The 17736-nt window shown below is 39.4% G+C and overlaps 1 protein-coding gene across 2 annotated transcripts in view; it reads right to left on the bottom strand.

The window, feature by feature from the left end:
- Positions 1–5457: 5457 nt before the first annotated feature.
- Positions 5458–17736, bottom strand: part of ICA1 (islet cell autoantigen 1) — a 73479-nt gene continuing 61200 nt past the window's right edge. For both annotated transcript variants that reach the window (XM_034069384.1, XM_034069377.1), the window contains 3 exons: positions 13881–14156; positions 8193–8291; positions 5458–6390 (listed from right to left, as the gene is read on the bottom strand). In XM_034069384.1, the coding sequence (XP_033925275.1) occupies positions 6269–6390; positions 8193–8291; positions 13881–14156 (497 nt within the window). In that variant the 3' untranslated portion in view covers positions 5458–6268. The remainder of the gene's footprint in view (positions 6391–8192; positions 8292–13880; positions 14157–17736) is intronic.

Here is a 17736-nt window from a genome sequence, read left to right on the forward strand (position 1 = left end):
GAGATGGGTTTGGGATGCTCAAGGATCCAAGCCCTGGGCAGGCTTCTGTGACTTAATAGCACAGGCTGGCATTTTGGGGGAAAAGCCTTGGACTGCTTGTGTGCCTCTGGCTCCTATGCAGCCTCTGGCTCCTGTGCAGCCCTGGCTGCTGTCTCCAGTTCTGGGGCCAACCTTGCAGAAAGGTCAGACCAGCCCAAGACCAGCTGAACTGAAAAACCCTTCCAGGGCTTGTCTCATTCTTCAGTTCTCTCTTGTCTTCCAAAAATCAAATCAAGCTATTGCCCTGCCATGGTGAGGGTCACGATCTCTTTTCAGACTGGTGTCACAAAGCTCTGGTACTCAAGTTCAAGGCAGAGATCATCATGGAAGACCACACAGACTGACTAATCAGTCCAGAAAAACAGGCAGCTGTAACAGCAAAGTGACTACTTCAGTGGCCCATGATTTTAATTTCTGCATCTTGTGTGTAAAGGGTTCATTCTGAGGATTGCACATGGAATAATAGCAGGAGTTTGTTCTTTTCCCCTTGTCAAATCCTGCTCCTCTTACATTCAGCATGCTGTTTCCTGCAGCCAGCTGTTACCCACCCACCAAGATGCAGACTGGGTGGATGACTTCATTGTGCAGCACTTCTAAAGGGCTTTTTTTCCTCTCTGCAGCCTGTTGATGAAGCAAGCATATGGCTTCCAGCACCTGTCCTGGGGCCTTTCCTACTGCCGTGGAAGTCCAAAATGAAAGATACACTCTACAGTAGGTTTCTGGGCTGGGTTAAAGGCTTTTGTTTGAAGGGAAGACTGGCTGTAACTTCTTTAACAGCTGAGGTAGGTCTGTAGTCACTTCTTTTCTACTTTTTTTCTCCTATTTTGGTATTTATTACCCCATAAAGATTCCAACAGCAACCAGTGTAAATAGCTGGCAGGTAGAATGAGCCAGACCTTCACCTCCAAGCTACAGCACGCTTCTCTCTTTTTAATTTAAATATTGTAACTTGTTGAAAGCACCCAAAACTTCATACCCTTCCACCGTGGCTTAATTACAAGGTTGGACACACCAAGCTTTTGTTAAGGTAGAACAGTTAAAACTTGATGCACTTGATAGGAGTTGTATGCTGCTGCATGACAAATGGCAATCTCCTTGCTTTGTCATAGCAAGAATGGTTTGAGTTGGGACTTTTGGGGTTGAAAGGGACCTTTAAAGGTCTTAAGTCCAGCCCTCCTGCCATGGACACCTTTCACCAGACCAGGTGGCTCAAAGCCCTATCCAGCCTGGTCTTGAACACTGCCAGGGACGGGGCAGCCACAGCTTCTTCTGGGCAACCTGTGCCAGTGCCTCAGCACCACCACAGTGAAGAATTTCTTAGTAGCTAATCTAAACCTGACCCTTTTTCAGTTCAAAACTGTTGCCCCTTATCCTCAGGCCCTGGTAAAAAATCTCTCTCAGTCTTTCTTATAGGCCTCCTTTATATCTTGAAAACCACAATAAGGTCTCCCCAGAGCCTTCTCTTCTCCAGGCTAAACAAGCCCAGTTCTCTCAGCCTGTCTCCATAGCAGAGGTGTTCCAGCCCTCAGAGTATCTTCCTGGCCTTCCTCTGGACTCACTCCAGCATGTCTAACATGGTGGGCTCCTGTGCAGGCAAATACCTTGTATTACTTAAAGGGAAGATTATACTGGTTTCTAATTAGTCAATGAGGAGAAAAGTCAATTTTATGCTTAGGAGAGCACTGTTAATGAACAGCTGGGTAATGGTCTGATTGACTGTAACGTCAGTCTGCCTCGGAGCTGGAGGCTGGATGGGTTCCCAAGGCCAAATTTGCTGAACCTGCTGGGCCTGTTTGCCCATAGAACCCTCATTTACTGTCATGGGAATGTGAATGTGTGTGTGTTGTGGACATGGTGCTCACTTCCTGTGCACCATGGCAGCTGGTGTCTGTGCACTGAGTACATGCAGAGCGATGCCAGCAGCCCCAGCGGTGAGAGGCAGCTTGTTTGTACCTGGTTTGCCAGCATGACACTAGACCATCTCAGCATTTCTGCTTCTCAGATGAGGCAGACCCTCTGCTGCTTGGCTACTGTCAAGCATGGTTGTTGCTGTTTCCTGCCTTCCCATATGGTGGCTTGTTTAAAAATACGCCATTTGCAAGGAGCGGAAAGTAAAAGCAGGCTCATCAGAGGGGGATATACAGCAAACACTAGATGAGATAGTGTGCCTGGGTTGCAGTGAGGACTCAACTTTTGGTTACTTACATACCTCTAAACAACCCTTATAACCACTCTGGGTCCCTAGCTGGCTGTGGCTTATTATGGCCCAAGTCCAAAGCCTGCAACTAGTCCTCATGGAGGAGGTGAGTCAGCAGGGCTGGGCCAAGCTTCACTGCCCAGCTCTTCTGTGCTGGCCTGCCCTGTGCCCCCTGACAGGAAGAAAAAAACAGCTTGTGCTGGACGACATGGGTGGAAGCAATAACTGCAGGAAAAGAGCCTGGAGGAGAGATTAGGGGCTGCACCTTTACCATGTCAATGTCTTGCAGCTAGTCTGAAAAATCTTTGGGAACTGCACTCAGAGAAGGTAAGTCTTTCCAGCTCTTCTTCCTTTGCTCTGGGGCTATTCCACCTCACATACTCTTAGCAGAAAGCATGGACAGTACAACCACAATTGCTTAGTGGTGCTCATCCAGTATCCCATGATACTGTGGTGGGATGTGATGTCAAATGGAAGAGACAGAGGCCCTGGCAAACCTCATCATGATGCACAAAACCTGAGAGCTGTGTCTTCATGTTAATCTCTGGCTCTACTGAGCATTTCCAGGCTTTGATCCTGGAGCTGTCAGGGCTTGTAGGCCTGCTGCTATTCCCACTTGGAGCAAACCTGCTTCCTGTGCTCCTTCTCCACTCCCAGCTGCCTTGTTGTTTAGGCAGTCCTGTTTTTTCTAGCACGTGGAGCCCATAACATTTGAAGGGCACCCATTTAAAAAAGGGTGTTTGGGGAAGGTAGGTGGTTGCTTGTGGCCAAGTGGTCCCGCTTGGATGTACAACATGTCGTGCCCATGTAATGTTGGATATAGAACCAGCAGAAGGGAACAAGGTAAGTTGTATTATACTATGTTGGAAGTTAATTTTGATTGCTTAACAAAGCCAGAAAAGTTACTTGAAAAAGTTACTTGTTAGTTTTCTCTATGAGCTGTTCTGTTCCCAAAGCACATGCTCCAGTTCCCCTGGAGCAGCTGTTCTTAGATTTGCAGAAACCTCGACTCACCAAAATCAATTACATCAACTTTAATAAACTTCCTGATAAAGACAGTTAATCAATTACCTCTGTTTTCATCTGCCATAGGGGCTCTGCAGCTGTTTTTATTTTAAAACAAACCACTACTAACCCAGAATAAGCCATGAGAATGAAGCATATTAAATCAAGATGAACAATACGGGGGTAAGAACAATCAATCTATCTGTAACTTCACCAGGATGATGAACTACCCTGTTGTCCCCCCTGCTACATCACAGAAAATCTCTCCCAACAGCACTGGGGCATGGAGTGACACTGCAGCCCAGACTGCTGAGCAGCACGTGCCCTACACCTCATTAGAAGTGGGGAAGTATTGCTTGCAACTCTGTAATTAAGATTTTTGCCTGGAAAAAAACCCACCTATTTGCAGGATGCTAGCTTTCTTGCTCTAGTTTGCAGCTCAGTAAATGTTCATGATAATAATGCATTGTATATAGGGATTTCAATTGCTTTTCTTTAAGCAAAATTAATCATATTTTACATACCTTTGGCTTTTTTTTTTTTCCTTCATTTGAAAGTGTTAAAAAATTGCACAGGGCAGAGACTGAGAATTCAAAGCTAAAGTTTACTTGCAAAAATTACATACTACAAGGAACCTTAATGTGAACTTATTAGTAGTGCAGGTTGGTTAGAAGAGGGAGAAGAAAACAACCCTGCAGCCATATTTTTCTTGTGTAAAAGGGACAATCATTCAGATGTTTTTCTACCTAAAATCATGATGAGGATTCAGAGCATCTTTAGCTGAACTTGTGCAATGCCCTTAATTGTTCCAATCAAGACAGGAGCTTTTTTGTTTTTTAATTTAAATCCTGAAAGTCTAAAAACTCTGACCGAAAAACCAAACTCAAACATTTTTTAATGTCTTAAAGAAGAGTTAATTAGCTGTTTTGAAGGCAGTACAGCCTCATCTTTGCTTTTAGCCTAACTGCTTCAGCTACTAAAAATGCTAGAGTAGATTGTCCACAAGTGTTTCAGCAACTATCAAGGCAAATGTAATCCAGAGCAAATTTAGCAACCACAGACTTGCTTAAAGTTGCAAGAATCTGTTTTATGATTTCAGTGGTAACCTAGTTGGACTGAAAAGCAGCCTGTCTATCCCTTGAGCTGCTAATATTTCTGGCATTGCAGATAATTACAGTTTGCGATGAAGAGGACTTTGGGCAAAATCCCATGTTATGAGTGCAAAATACCAGTCATAAGCGTAAGTGCACCCCAGCATAAACTTTACGTATTTCCCAGTTAATCCACTTTGTAGATGTCTTATTTACTGCCAGAGGCTGAAGCACGAAGTCAGGAGTTCAGGCTACCCCTGCAATACTAAAGAAGGTTATGCATCTCACAAAAGACAGCTTATTGAGTAAGGGGTGCCAGTACTAAACACCAGGAAATACTATGGAAGGAATCAATTTTTATCTATAGAAACAGTCAGACATCTGCATTAGCTTCTATGTCTTCGTTAGCAGCCTCAGTGCTGGTAACAGGGGTGGGTCAGGTACTGCACAGAGAGACAACTGTTGTACATGAAAATATTCTACTAAACATCTAAAGAATTTCTCTGGCAAAAACTGAAGCACCTTGACACTTCCAGGCCTACAGTTTTGAATAGAGCTGTTTCAAATGTGCTGAAGGTTCAGCCAGATGAACTCAAGTCAGTTCAACCCCCATAGTCACAGTATGTAGTGTTTTAGCTAGGAGCTGTCAAGTGCACATTAATGCTGCTTAGTGTGGTCATCAATGATGTGTGCTGCATTTGAGAAGAAGCAGATCAATTCAGTTAACTTCTATGTTTATATAGCTATTTTCAAGTTTCCAGTGCAGGTATTTAATTATCTAACAGACCATGAGTCTGAGTGTACAATTAGCTGGTAGCAAACAACTTCCCCAACATAAAAGGAAAATAAACTGAATTAAAAAAAAGCCAAATATAATAAATTACAGAAGTACAGCACACACAACTTGTGCTCTTAAATGACTACTGCCCTATCCTTTTTCCCTTCCTTTGCTGTAAAATGAGAGTGGGGAGGCAAAGGGACACCGGATGAGTTCAAGTTTTCTTACTGTCCTACTGGATTACTGTTATGAAACAGGGTGAGTTATTAGGTACTGTCTAAAAACTGGTCATATGATTTATTCTCAGATGCTTGTTATGTATCAAATCAACAGTGCACCAGCATTCCAGTGGGAATAAAAGGTCCTTTTTCTCAAAATTATTTTATTAAAGAGTTAATGTCACAGCAAGCTCAAAATAACACATGCTTCAGAAAGAAACTGGATGAAAAATACTCCCAACAGAAATATGAATGTTTTAAAAGCATGGTAAAGCATCAGTCATGAGAAACTTCTGCAAACAGGTGTAAATTCTGTTGGTGCAATGGAGAGAAACATCAGAAAAGAAGCCTGCTGGGCATGACTTTTACTTATGTAGTGCAGTTTGTTTAATAAGTTAAATCAGAAAGGGTGCAATTTCCATGGATGCATGAACCCAATTGCATTTCTTCAGTAATTAGCCTTAGCACAGGTTTTTCACTGAAAGTACTAACAAAACAAATTTAGTTGGCATTTTAACAGAGCATTGATATATATTTTAGATACATGATAGGTGTTTGACTCATGCAGCCTCCCCAGTTACATGTTGGTTTTTATTTACTCAAGAAACATTATAAAAAAATAGGTCTGCAATTTGTATTTCACTCCAGTGTTAGCTTTGCATCACCTCAGGCAAAGATGGTGTTTCAGCTGATAATCTAATTTGGCAAGAAATCTGCCCTAATTCTTAACTTCATTTTTGTAAATCCACGTAGAAAATAAATGCGAACTCTTTATACAAAACAAGAGCAAATAACTGTACCTATATAAAAGGGGATTCATTCCCTTTAGTTTTATTATCATGGCACATACTTCAGTTTCACAACAGCATACTAATTTTCTTTTAAAACTCCAAAATAGTGTTGATGAATGGAAGAATGTGAGTTACCATAGGCAGCTGAGTCATGCATTAAGCAATTCATGTTCCTTATCAGTTTTCCCAACAGCATCAGGATTGGATAACGGGTCAAGGTCAGCAAAGAGACTGAACCAGGCAGTCAAGTCTTTAGGATTCTTTGTAGGTTCTGGAAAAAAAAAACAAGCAAAAAGAAAAAAAGTACAGACTTGTCAGCTATTTTAAAACAAAACTGACTGAATGTTTGACTGAGGTCAAACAAATGCTATGCTATTGTCTAATTTATTACTAAGGGCACTTCTGAGATGAAAACCGGAATGAGTGATGGCATTTTAAAACACTACTTTTAACTGAACGTAGAACTTTAGTAAGAATAAATGTTTTACATCTGTCTGCTTGGGCATTTTGTATGCCTCCTATCATGGTAAGTACAGGAATGCTTTACTTAAAAGTAGAAATAATCTCACCCTGTCTAGCTTTGTTTCCTGAAAGGTATTTTATTTGTGTGTAATGTACCTGCATGCCTGCAACAAAGTAAAAGGAAAGTGAGGGCAATTCTTACGTTTAACCTCTATTACAGGACTAAACTCTTTCACCTATATCCAGTTTGTGCAACTGTTCTGTCCCCACTATATATGGCCACACAAGGTCATTACTCATCTGGAACAAAGTTTAATGGGAAGGTATTGGTTTGAGAGAGAGAGGGGATATGTTTGAAGAGCCAGTCCCTAGTACAGCTTCTAGTATTGGAGCGTATTATTTGATTTTTATAAAAAAAAAGTGAGCCAGGAATATGTTCCAACAGCAGCTATACTATTGCACCTATGTGTCTATACTGATTTGCAGATTTCACAGAGGTCTCCTACCTTCTCTTATTCCAACAGGGCAGATGTTCAGGTTAAAGCAGTGGCAATTTTGGCTGCTATAAGGAAGGTCCATCATCACTTGCTTTGTTTTTTGTGACCCTATGCTTAATTATACTGATATTAAAATAAGAATTATACTGATAGTGAAGTAAGTTGTGCTCTTCCACTCAGAGAGATGACGTTGGATGAAAGCATTCCTTCTGACACAAGGAATTTATAGGTAAAATAGACTGTCTGGCATGACATTCATCTTAGGCTCTGCAAGGCTGGAGTATCTGCCACTTTCATAAACACAAGATTTCAAAGCAGCTGAAGGCTGTTCCTTTTTTCTGGTGCAGCACCATGGCTGTTGTATCACACTCATTTCCAAAAGAGCTTCCAAAACACCTTAACCTTCTTTTTTTGTTTTCCTGAGCTGAAAAACATCAGTCTTTTAATCCCAGGAGGCAGGGGAAAAAACACAAGTTACTCTTCTTCTGAACTGAACATCTCTGACATAACCTCTGATCAAACGAGAATGCACAGAACAGGCTACAAAACAGCAATAAAGATACAACATATTTTTGGTTCACTTATCCAGAAAACCCTAGTCAAAATCAGCACGGCTTTGTCTCAGTAGATGGCAGGACTATGCACTCTTGGCTCAGTTGAATGAAGTGATGATTACTGATATGATGTATGTTATCAACAAAATTTGTAATTAGGGCTCTTCTGCCTTATCAGTAGCCTGTATTTTAGCCACAGTATCCTCCTAGAGCTTCAAAACATTGTTCAGCATAGACAAAGTGCATGCAGATGCTACTCTGTGTGACTCAAAATTAGAGTAGTAGAAGAAACTGTAGTTTCAACGCCCTCATTACATAGTAACACAAAGTACCCTCCTGATATACTACAAGCCCTGAAGCCTGCCAAAGAAATACATATACACATAATCAGCCTGAAACAAAGTGATTCATTAGTGAGCACAAGCTTATTGAGATGTAACTACTATAAATACAAGTTTTATTAAGACAGAGTAGCTGGAAGATAGAGTAACTGGAAAGATACAAGAGTCACAGCTAAAAAGGAAAAGCAAAGTAACGGAAAAAAAACATGACTGAATCACCTCTTAAGGGGGGTGTCTTGTTAGCGTTCACATTCAGGCTGTTTGGTTTCTGTGCTGGCTGTGGTATAGATGGCGGGCTCACACTGTTAGCTGCCCATCCTAAAATTCAATAATACAGCAGCATTAGCATGAAAAATGACTTTGTTAACTATAAGTGTCTGGCAGCACAATGCACACATCATGTAACTGAGTAAAACATTACATTTATGGTTATGGTCATTCATATTTTTCCTTGTACACAAGAAATCAGCAGCCAGATACTTCAGACAAGCAACATCCTTAAGAAAAGAATATCTGTGGATCAGTTCCATCACCTCTAGATTCAGGCAACTGTATTCTTTTCAAACCTTTAACCTGGCTAAAAAAGATTTTCTCTTGTTTCTTTTATCTAATCACAGTTAATACTTGTTCACTGAAAGACTAGTACAGCAGTTAAGCACAGCCACAGGGAGAAGAGTATCACTTACATTTGGGTGAAAATATCACATATGCTAAACATTTTTTCCACCTTTCGGTACAGTTCCAAAGGATTTCATTTTGTCAACTATTCCAGAAAAAATTATTTGGAGACCCCAGATTTTCTAGTTAATTTTGAAATAATTAATTGTGGAAAAGAAATAATTCTTGAAAGGACTTTGAAGAACTGAATTCAAGATGCACTACTTTGAGTTAACTTAAAACAAGTTTTAATGGTGCAATTCTTTGTTCTTCATCTGAAACGGTTGTCTCATCAGGAAAAGAGTAACTATGCAGGAAAAAGTAAAATTGGGTATTAACAATATTTTGTTCTTATATGCATATTCCATAGCTACAAGAGAGTAATGATAAATACAGTTAGTGATGCCAGATGAACTAAGGAAAATGAACTAGAGGTGGCTTACCCCTAGTTCAGAAATGTCTTAGGAAAAAAACTGAGCATTTTTATCCTTGACTTAAGATACTTAAATTCTCATGCTTTATCACATTTAGAAGACTGGAGGTCACATTTCTACTTTCAGTAACATCTTCTTTAAGTATAGCCTGATTAATTATCCATCCATCCATCTCAGGGATCTGGTATATCTAACTGCAGTATGAACAAACAGGATACTCATCTGTACGCAGTTATTCAGTCTGGTTTTTCTACAAGTTCATGCTTTCACATCCTTTCCTAATCTCTTTGTCTTCCCCGCCCCCACCCCCCATCAGATACTAGCATCCAGTTGCTGTACTTTACTGACAGTTACTGTAACAGCCATATAAGTCACAAAACCCCTTCCTCTGATTATTCTCATCACTCTTTGACCTTACCTTGAATACAAAAGGTCTGAAGCTCAAGCTGTGTTATTAAAAAGTGGCAAGAACAGTGTTTGTATAAAATCACATGAATTAAGAAGTAAAATTAAAGCCATAAATATCCTCTGTATCTCTAAGGAAATAAATAAAAAAGTTCTTCAAAATCTGGATGCAAAGTGCTCACATATGTTTGTTCTAGGCAAGGGTGATAAAGGCTTATGAGTTAGCCTGTGCCCCCTGAAAAAGAGATTTTGCAGTTTACTCTTTCGAATAAGAAAATCTTAATCATAAATAATTAAAAGTATGGCCCTAACACTTCAGAATGACATACTTTTCCAGGTATTTTCTCTGCTTGTGTTACAAATGAGGAGTACGGCAGAGGACATTACACAAAACTACAATAAACTGCAGTGCTTTGGGGGTGTTTGGAGATGCATTGCTAGAAAGTGTTTTCACGTGTCAATGGATGGCAATGGATAAATTGAACGGCTTAAGTGAATAGGGCCAAATCCTAATTTTATAGAAATGAATGGGAGTGCTGCCTGGAAACTTTCTGTGCAAGTCCCAGTGACTTCAGTGAGATCAGGAGTTGGCTCTCCCAGACCTCACTGATGTTGGTTTAAACTGATGAGACTGGCAAACCACAGAACAAAACACTGGAGACCACTTAACTGTTTTGGAGCCCTCCTTTTGAGTCCCTGGACTAAGGCTGTGTAAGTAGCATGGCCATCCCTCAGGAGAGATGCTGTGGTCTGGTTTTCTGTTCATTGAAACACAGGTAGCTTAAGTACCACTTAGGAAACAAAAAGCAGCAACAAAATCATCCAGTCAAAAAATGCTTCAGAAAAGTTGTGATGCTTTCATAATTAACTTACCCACCTATGAAAGTACCTGGAAAGTCTGCCAGAATTTTTATTAAATACTTTCATGAATTATGTTTCTAGTGTCCACTCACAGTGAGCTACAGAGAACAAATAAAACCAACTGTAGCCTATCAATTTGAAAACAGTTGTAGGCCCTAAGCCTGTTCTGGTTTGCCTGTTCACAGGATGGCTTTGTTACGTGACTAGACAAAAGATTATTGCTGAGACAGCAAGGAAACCAAACAGCTTATTTTTTAGCTAGCATCTTCACAAATGCTACCACAATTAAATTTAGAAATGGAAATGGTGAGCTGCACATTTTCTTACCAACTAGAATATATGCACATGTACAGAAGATAAAGAGGAGCCCTTAGTGGTCTGAATAAGTAAACGAAGCCATAACCTTCATGAAAGAGAAAGCTAATGCTGAAAAAGTGAAAAGACAACCAAACTACAAAGCTGCAATTGGAGGAGAATATAAAAGATTTCTTGGAAGCATGCTTTGTTTCTTATATATAAACACACACACACAATTATATGTATTTTAAACCAGCACCTGGTAGTCTTATAACAATTCAAAGTCTCATTGTGCTAGATCCTGCCTATAAATACAGCCAGAAAAAAATCTGAGCTGGGAATTCCTGACCATAACAGTTTATAACCTGCATAACATTGTGCCTGTTTTACAGATTAAGATCTGAGACAGAGAGAAAACAAAGCCCCAAAGATTTATGAGCATGCTTAACGTAAAATAAGTAAGTAATCCCACTGAAGTTAATAGAAAAGTTAATGTGCTTAAAGTTAAGCATGTGAGTTTTAAGAATCCTTAGGGTCTTAAGGCCAAAGTCACACAGGAAGTATGCAACACTGAGGCTCCAGTGTAGCACCTCACACTGAATAATTATTAAGCAATCCTACCAATTAGGAGGGAAAAAAAAAGTGTAGAGATGTATCACAAATCCTCAGTAAAAATATCCCTAATTCACTTATTCTAATATTTGCAACTTGGATGTTGAGATATGTTTAAACTCTGGTTAGTATTTGGTTTTAAATAAAAGAAATAAAGTCTCTGTTTCCGCATTTGTTGATAAGATCAGATTATGAAAGAAATGCTGTGAAGTGAAATGCAGTTTAAGATTAAATCTGAGATTTGACAAGATATAAAATGGCCAGAATTTCATTTTCTATAAGAAAATGAGAAACAAAAAACTTAAAAAGGAAAATAGTCTATGAAAGTTAGTTTAAAAATGGATTTTACTCAGCAGCCAGAGTCAACTGGGAACACAGTGGTTATCAGATACAATCACTCAGCTGGTTAGCCCTGAGTTTTCAAATGCCAGTATATCAATTACTACAATCTTTTGCCAAAATCCTGGAAATTCACTTGGAAACATCAACGTATTTTATTCTTCCAATTCAGATTTATTCCTTTTCTTATTCAAAAAGGTTTTGGGATACCATGTTGACTGGAATGGATTTTCCACTTGTAGCATTCCTTGAATGCAAAATACGTGAGCTCAGATTTTGAAGTGCAAACAGCACAGCCAATGCCAGTGTCTTGTGCAAATGAGAGCTGTAACAACAGCCTCAGAAAGGATACCCAGCCCGTTTTTAATCTCCACCTCAAAAATATTTTTCTTTCAAAAACATGTTTACATATAAAAATATGTAAAAACTCTGAAAAAAAATTAAAACCCATAATATTTCTGTTGCCATTTTAAGTATTTTGCTTAAAATCTCTTTATGTCTCTGTATCAAGAAAAGGTTTTTTTCATTGTTCTTTTTTTCCCTTTCAATAGATACCATGTCTGCTTCTGTCACAAACTGTTTAATTTGACAATGCAATGACTAAACCTCTTGATTTTTTTTCAGCTCTTATTTTATGAGGTCAAATCCTACACTCTTCCAGTCCCTCTTCACTCTATCAGTCATTCTCATGTATGCATGAGCTCATCATAAAAATTCATTTAAAACTGTGCATCATTGCAAATTTGGCTCCTCCAGTTTCCACCTAAACACTGAAGTCAGTGAACACAAGTATCTGGCTTTAGGGGTGCTGGTGGTAACTGTACTTATAAGGTAAATTTGCCTGCCTTTATTCTTGCCAAAATGTCACAGGTCATTTTACATCATGTATGATTATACCAGTTGCATGGGTTCCAAGAAGTAGTCTTCATGACGGAATCAGTCTGCTAGTCTTTCCTACATCACTCTTCCCCATATGAGATTTAAATTACTTGGGTTAGAGCCTAAAATTGCATAGTCCTCCACTAGCCTGCAAAGCCCTAGGAGAAATCTAGCAGGACTGTTGGGAGGAGGAAGGTAGCTGCTGTTGGCTGGTTATCACCAGTCTGCTTTCCTCCCCCCCTTCCTCAAAGCCAAAGCAGCATCAGGAAAGCTCTGCCCTAGTTTCACCCCTCTTTCCTCTCCTCCCAGCAGCAGCTTGGAAAACCCAAGAAAATTAACTGTATCGAATAAAAGGGAAATAAAGAGCAGCATCTCTAAAAAGAAGGAGTTGATAACCAGCTGTCATGGTTTGAGCATGTTTTGAGGGTGTTTTTGTTCAAGGTTTTTTCCAGCCAGGTGGAGGAGGGGAGTCCAGGAGGAAGGAGAGACAGGACACCTGACCCAGGCTAGCCAATGAGGTATTCCATACCATAGCACGTGATGCCCAGGATGCATACTGGAAAGGAGAGAGCTAGAGGGGGGGAGCTCTGGAGGAAAATGGAGGAAGGAGCATGCGGTGCTCAGCCGGGCAGGGTGGAGTGAGTTATGGGTTGGTGGCTGGTGGGGTGTTGTATTCTCTTCACTTGTTGTTTGCTGTATCATTATTATTTGTAGTGGTAATGGCAGTGGTGATTCTGTGTTATGCCTTAGCTATTAAACCGTTCTTATCTCAATCCGTGGGGGCTACATTCTTTGGATTTTCCTTCCTAACTCTCCGGGAGTTGAGGGACTTGGTTTAAATCACGACACCAGCCTAAAAGAGGAATCCACCTGTATGGTTGGTAGGATGAGACAACCCATTCTATCCTCAGCCATAACCCTGCACACAACAGTATGGGATGCTTTAGGGGTAAAAAAAACAAACCAAACCAAAAACCCAGAAAATGAATGACTGCAACTGATTTTCACCACATTGTTTAAAAATAGTATTCCCAGACAAAATACAGTAATCATTTTTGGTTCTTTGGCCCCTTAACAGAGACAGTTGTGAGTTAAACAGTAAAACTGACTCAAGCAGATTTTCTGTTACAGAAAAAAAAATAAATCTCAAAGGCCTACAAAACATTTGAGAAACTCAATGAAAACATTCAAGACAGTAATTTTGACTTCAGGTTTTGGGTACATCATTCACAAACACTGAATGTGCACAGCTAGAAAAACAAATACGCTACTCACTTTTTTTTCTACAGGCCATGCTGTACTTTAACTTGAAGGTTTCTGCAGCTATGGCACAACACAAGCTGTCACATAAGCTTCTGCACATCAGAAACCCATACTCTAAAACCTAAAATGGAAACACTAGCAGAACAGGATGAGTTCTCACCATGTAAAGATGACTGCAAGTCATTCATGTTTTGGTCTAACAGCTGTGATGGCAAGTAGCCTGATGGTGTTGGTGCCACAGATGATGAAGTACTTTCCATATCTCCAGCTGAAGAGTTCATGGTGAGATCAGCAAGTGCAACCTGTCCAAAAACAGCTGTCCACTCTTTGCTGAATTCCCCATCGTCTGGGGAGGAAGCGTTGAGAATCTCATTCAGTAACACCATGTCATCACCAGGTTCTGACTCCAAGGACTTCACAAACTGATTCTTTGAAGCTGTCTCAGAAAAAGGAAGTCAAGAGAAATTATTTTTTAGATGAACAAATAAAAGAAGGAACCTTTTAAAAATATCCATCTGTTTTGCATGTTAAGTGAGATGGAGTTTTTTTACATTAATATTTGCTGTTTTCTATTTTAGACCTAATTCTTTTGGACATCTGGACTTGTAGCTTATCCAACAAATAATTCCTCAGTTATCTTAGATAACCTCACTGCTGTTAAGACTCATCTCTCATTGAAACCAGTATTACAAGTATGCTTAAAAAAAATCTATTGAACACCACACCAAAATCATTACACAGTCTAATATTTAAAACATTGGAGAAGACTACTTTTATGTTGCTTTTCGAAGTATTATATGAAGCCATCAATCCCCAGAATAGTATAAATTTTAAATAAATAAAAGTTGGGGATTATTGTGGAATTTTGTGAGAACACACTTAAGATCACCTTTCTGACCTTCTGACCAGTGCTTGAGTTATTTGCTATTTCCCCATATGAACAGGCAACTCTATAGAGAGTGAGATTTCTACACTGTTCAGTGTTGCAGTATCTTTATTTTTCCTCTCTTAAGCTGCTGAGAAATAACTGGGTACTTTCCTTCTGATTCTCCTTGCTAGTTTTCTAGCACCAGAACTGCAGCTGAAAAAGCTCTTAGATCACTTGAACCATTACTCCTTAAAATCAATTTTTTCCTATTTTAGAAATGTTAAATGGCTATATAAAATACATGAAACATGTAACCAGGATTGTAATCCTTTTCTCTAGCTTACAAAATATTTGGAAAGTGAAAAAACTACCACGGAAGCCCAAGAGTTACTGTACTTGGAAACTAGAGCTCTACTGTGGGAGTACACAGAGTACAAAAATGGCAGTTAACAATATTGATAATGTTACTTATAGCCAGATCAGTTTATCTTAATAATGCTTGCTTCAAACTTGTGGTAAGGTACAGAAGCAACTTCAGTTTTCCAAAGGTCAGGTAGACCAGCTGAGCTCTCCAAGTTGCATACAACTTGCAAAGATGTCTTTAACCCTTTCTGGTTGGGGTAGAGGATTGACAGTAGCAAAATGGTTGCAAAAGGCCATTTAAATGCCACTGCCTTCTCAGGAAAGTTCCCTTTCAATAGCTGTAATAATTTATAATGAAATGGCTGAAGTTGAGTCAGAGGAGAAAAAAAGCACAAAAGTGTTTTAAAATAGGCAGATGAGTCAGAATCCACACCTACGTACCAAGAAACAAACAAATCAACACATAAGGATTTTATTAATCACTGAAGTGAGCTCTGAGATTCAGTTCCATTCTAATTCACTTTTTTATATATCTCTGTATGCCCTGACAAGGCTCAAAAACTAGAAATAGAAACATTACGAGCACATCAATTCTCCTGATGCTCTCACTAGACTAGAACTAAAATACCGTAGAAGACAATTTGTTCTTACAAATTTTTAGGTTGCTTTCCCATCTTCAGATAAACAGCAAAGAATGTTAATGTTGTCCAAGCATCTACAATCCCCCTCAAGTTATTCACCAGGTGAGGCAGAGGGGTAAAGCCTTCTGCAGGGAAAACACATTTGCTAATTTAAAGGCACTTAAGAACTCCGATCTCTACAGGGCATCACCATCTTGAAGGTGATTTCAGGAGGCCCCTTCATGAACCTGAAAGGCTTGCAGGGGGAGATGCAAAGGCTGCATCATCAGTAACAGATCTACTAAGACATACCGCCAACACTGCACCTAACCACAAATGACCTACAACGGAACAAAAGCTTTGCAGCAACACAGCTCAGTGCAAAACTCTGCTTCACCTAGGTACCCCATTGTAGTAGTCCCATTTTTACTGGGGCAGAGAGTACAACATATAGCTTTACATCTGATAAGCTGGTCTTGCTGTAGTATGAACGACCACCAGAAACCACGGGAGTCACCATTTCTCATCTCAGCAGTTGTCCTTCCAATCCTCCTGCACGGACAACGCACCCAGGGCAGGGGAGGACAGGGTGGTGCTTATGCTCAGGCTACCTCAAGTAAGCAGTGGTAAGTTCTACTCTTGTTGGCAATATATGTAATCTTGAAACCAGTCTTGCTTATTGAGATATTACTCGTGTAGTATCTCTGCAATTTACTGCAATGATGTGGACTTTATCACCTCACCCATAAATGTTCTATTATTTCTTTTCCCGTTTCTGTTTTCACTGCCCATTTTCAGTCAAAATCTTTTTTTTCTGTCTGCACATTCAGACCTAAGCTTATAAATGTCCATGAAAAAAGCCCCAAATTCCCAATAAAACACTGAAAAAGGAATGTCATTATATTTTTGTAGCTGTTTGTAAAAAGCCCCTAGCAACGCTCGCTGCAAACACACCTCATTTTTTTGGTAAAAATAAAAAAAAATGGGAAGAGAAACTAAAAACATTTACAATGATACATGATTGGAAACACAGGATAAAGAATTGATTCTGAAACACACAAAAAGGTACCTCTAAATGAACAGCTTCACTTAATACAGTATTCACTAGTCTAAAGCTAGGTAGTGTGTAAAATTAGGGTAAACAGCTGATATTGTAACATTAACATAATCATCCTTATCTGATGTAGCTACCCCACAACTGTTTTCCTATTGATTAACATTGATTAACTATTTGACTTAACAAAAAAAAAAAAAAAGCTTTCCAACTGACATAGCTAAACCTGGATGACCAACAATTGTACGCATTATCTGTATCTCCACTAAGAAGGTCCAACAAGGAATGGAAGCGAGTAAGGGGAAAACCAGAAGAAAAAAAGACCTTTATCAGACACGCATTCACCTTTTTTTTATTAACCACAGAAAAGAAGTCATCACTACCTTATGTATCCACAGATTAGGGCTGCTTCTGAACAGACAGCTGAGGAACTTTCCCTGTTTCTGCCTTCATGCGTGATTCCCCACATGAGTAATTTCCCCATCCCCACAGTGCAAGAGATTGCCCATGGCAAATCCAAAATCAAGGTGTTTGCAAATTCTCTCTTCCTTACCTACCATGAAGGCAGTGCTTTAAATACCCCAAATTACTCTCTCAATCTGGCTAATTTAGGGATTCCTGACAAAGCGATTTTTTTCTTTGCTTCTTTACTTGCTTTTTGAGTTGCCACAGGTTTTTTTTTATTGTTGTTGAAGATTTTTTATTCATTCTTTTGAGATATATGAGTGAAAAGCAATTGAGAAATTATAGGCAGTACTCCTAGTGCAAAAGAAAACTCACTATAAAACATTTAGATAGATCTTTACACATAGTAAACCAGCAACCTTTGTTGAATTTTTTCAACCAACCAAACAGCACATCCCTTGAGCTGCCACAGATCTAACAAAAGCATAAGGTAGGAGTAGAGCCTGGAATGAAAAATTGCTTTCTCATGTGTGTATGAGAACAGCATAACTGATTTAATTCACTATCTGGCTGGAAGAAGTCACCAGTTCTTACACTGTTTTAATATGCCAAAATAATTTGTACATTTCTGATGTAAAATCTGGTTGTTACTAGTGTATTACCAAGGGTTGTGGTATAACAACTAAAGAACCCAAAAGAAAAGTTT

Source organism: Melopsittacus undulatus, chromosome 1 (genome assembly GCF_012275295.1).
Source record: "Melopsittacus undulatus isolate bMelUnd1 chromosome 1, bMelUnd1.mat.Z, whole genome shotgun sequence".
Lineage (NCBI taxonomy): Eukaryota > Metazoa > Chordata > Aves > Psittaciformes > Psittaculidae > Melopsittacus > Melopsittacus undulatus.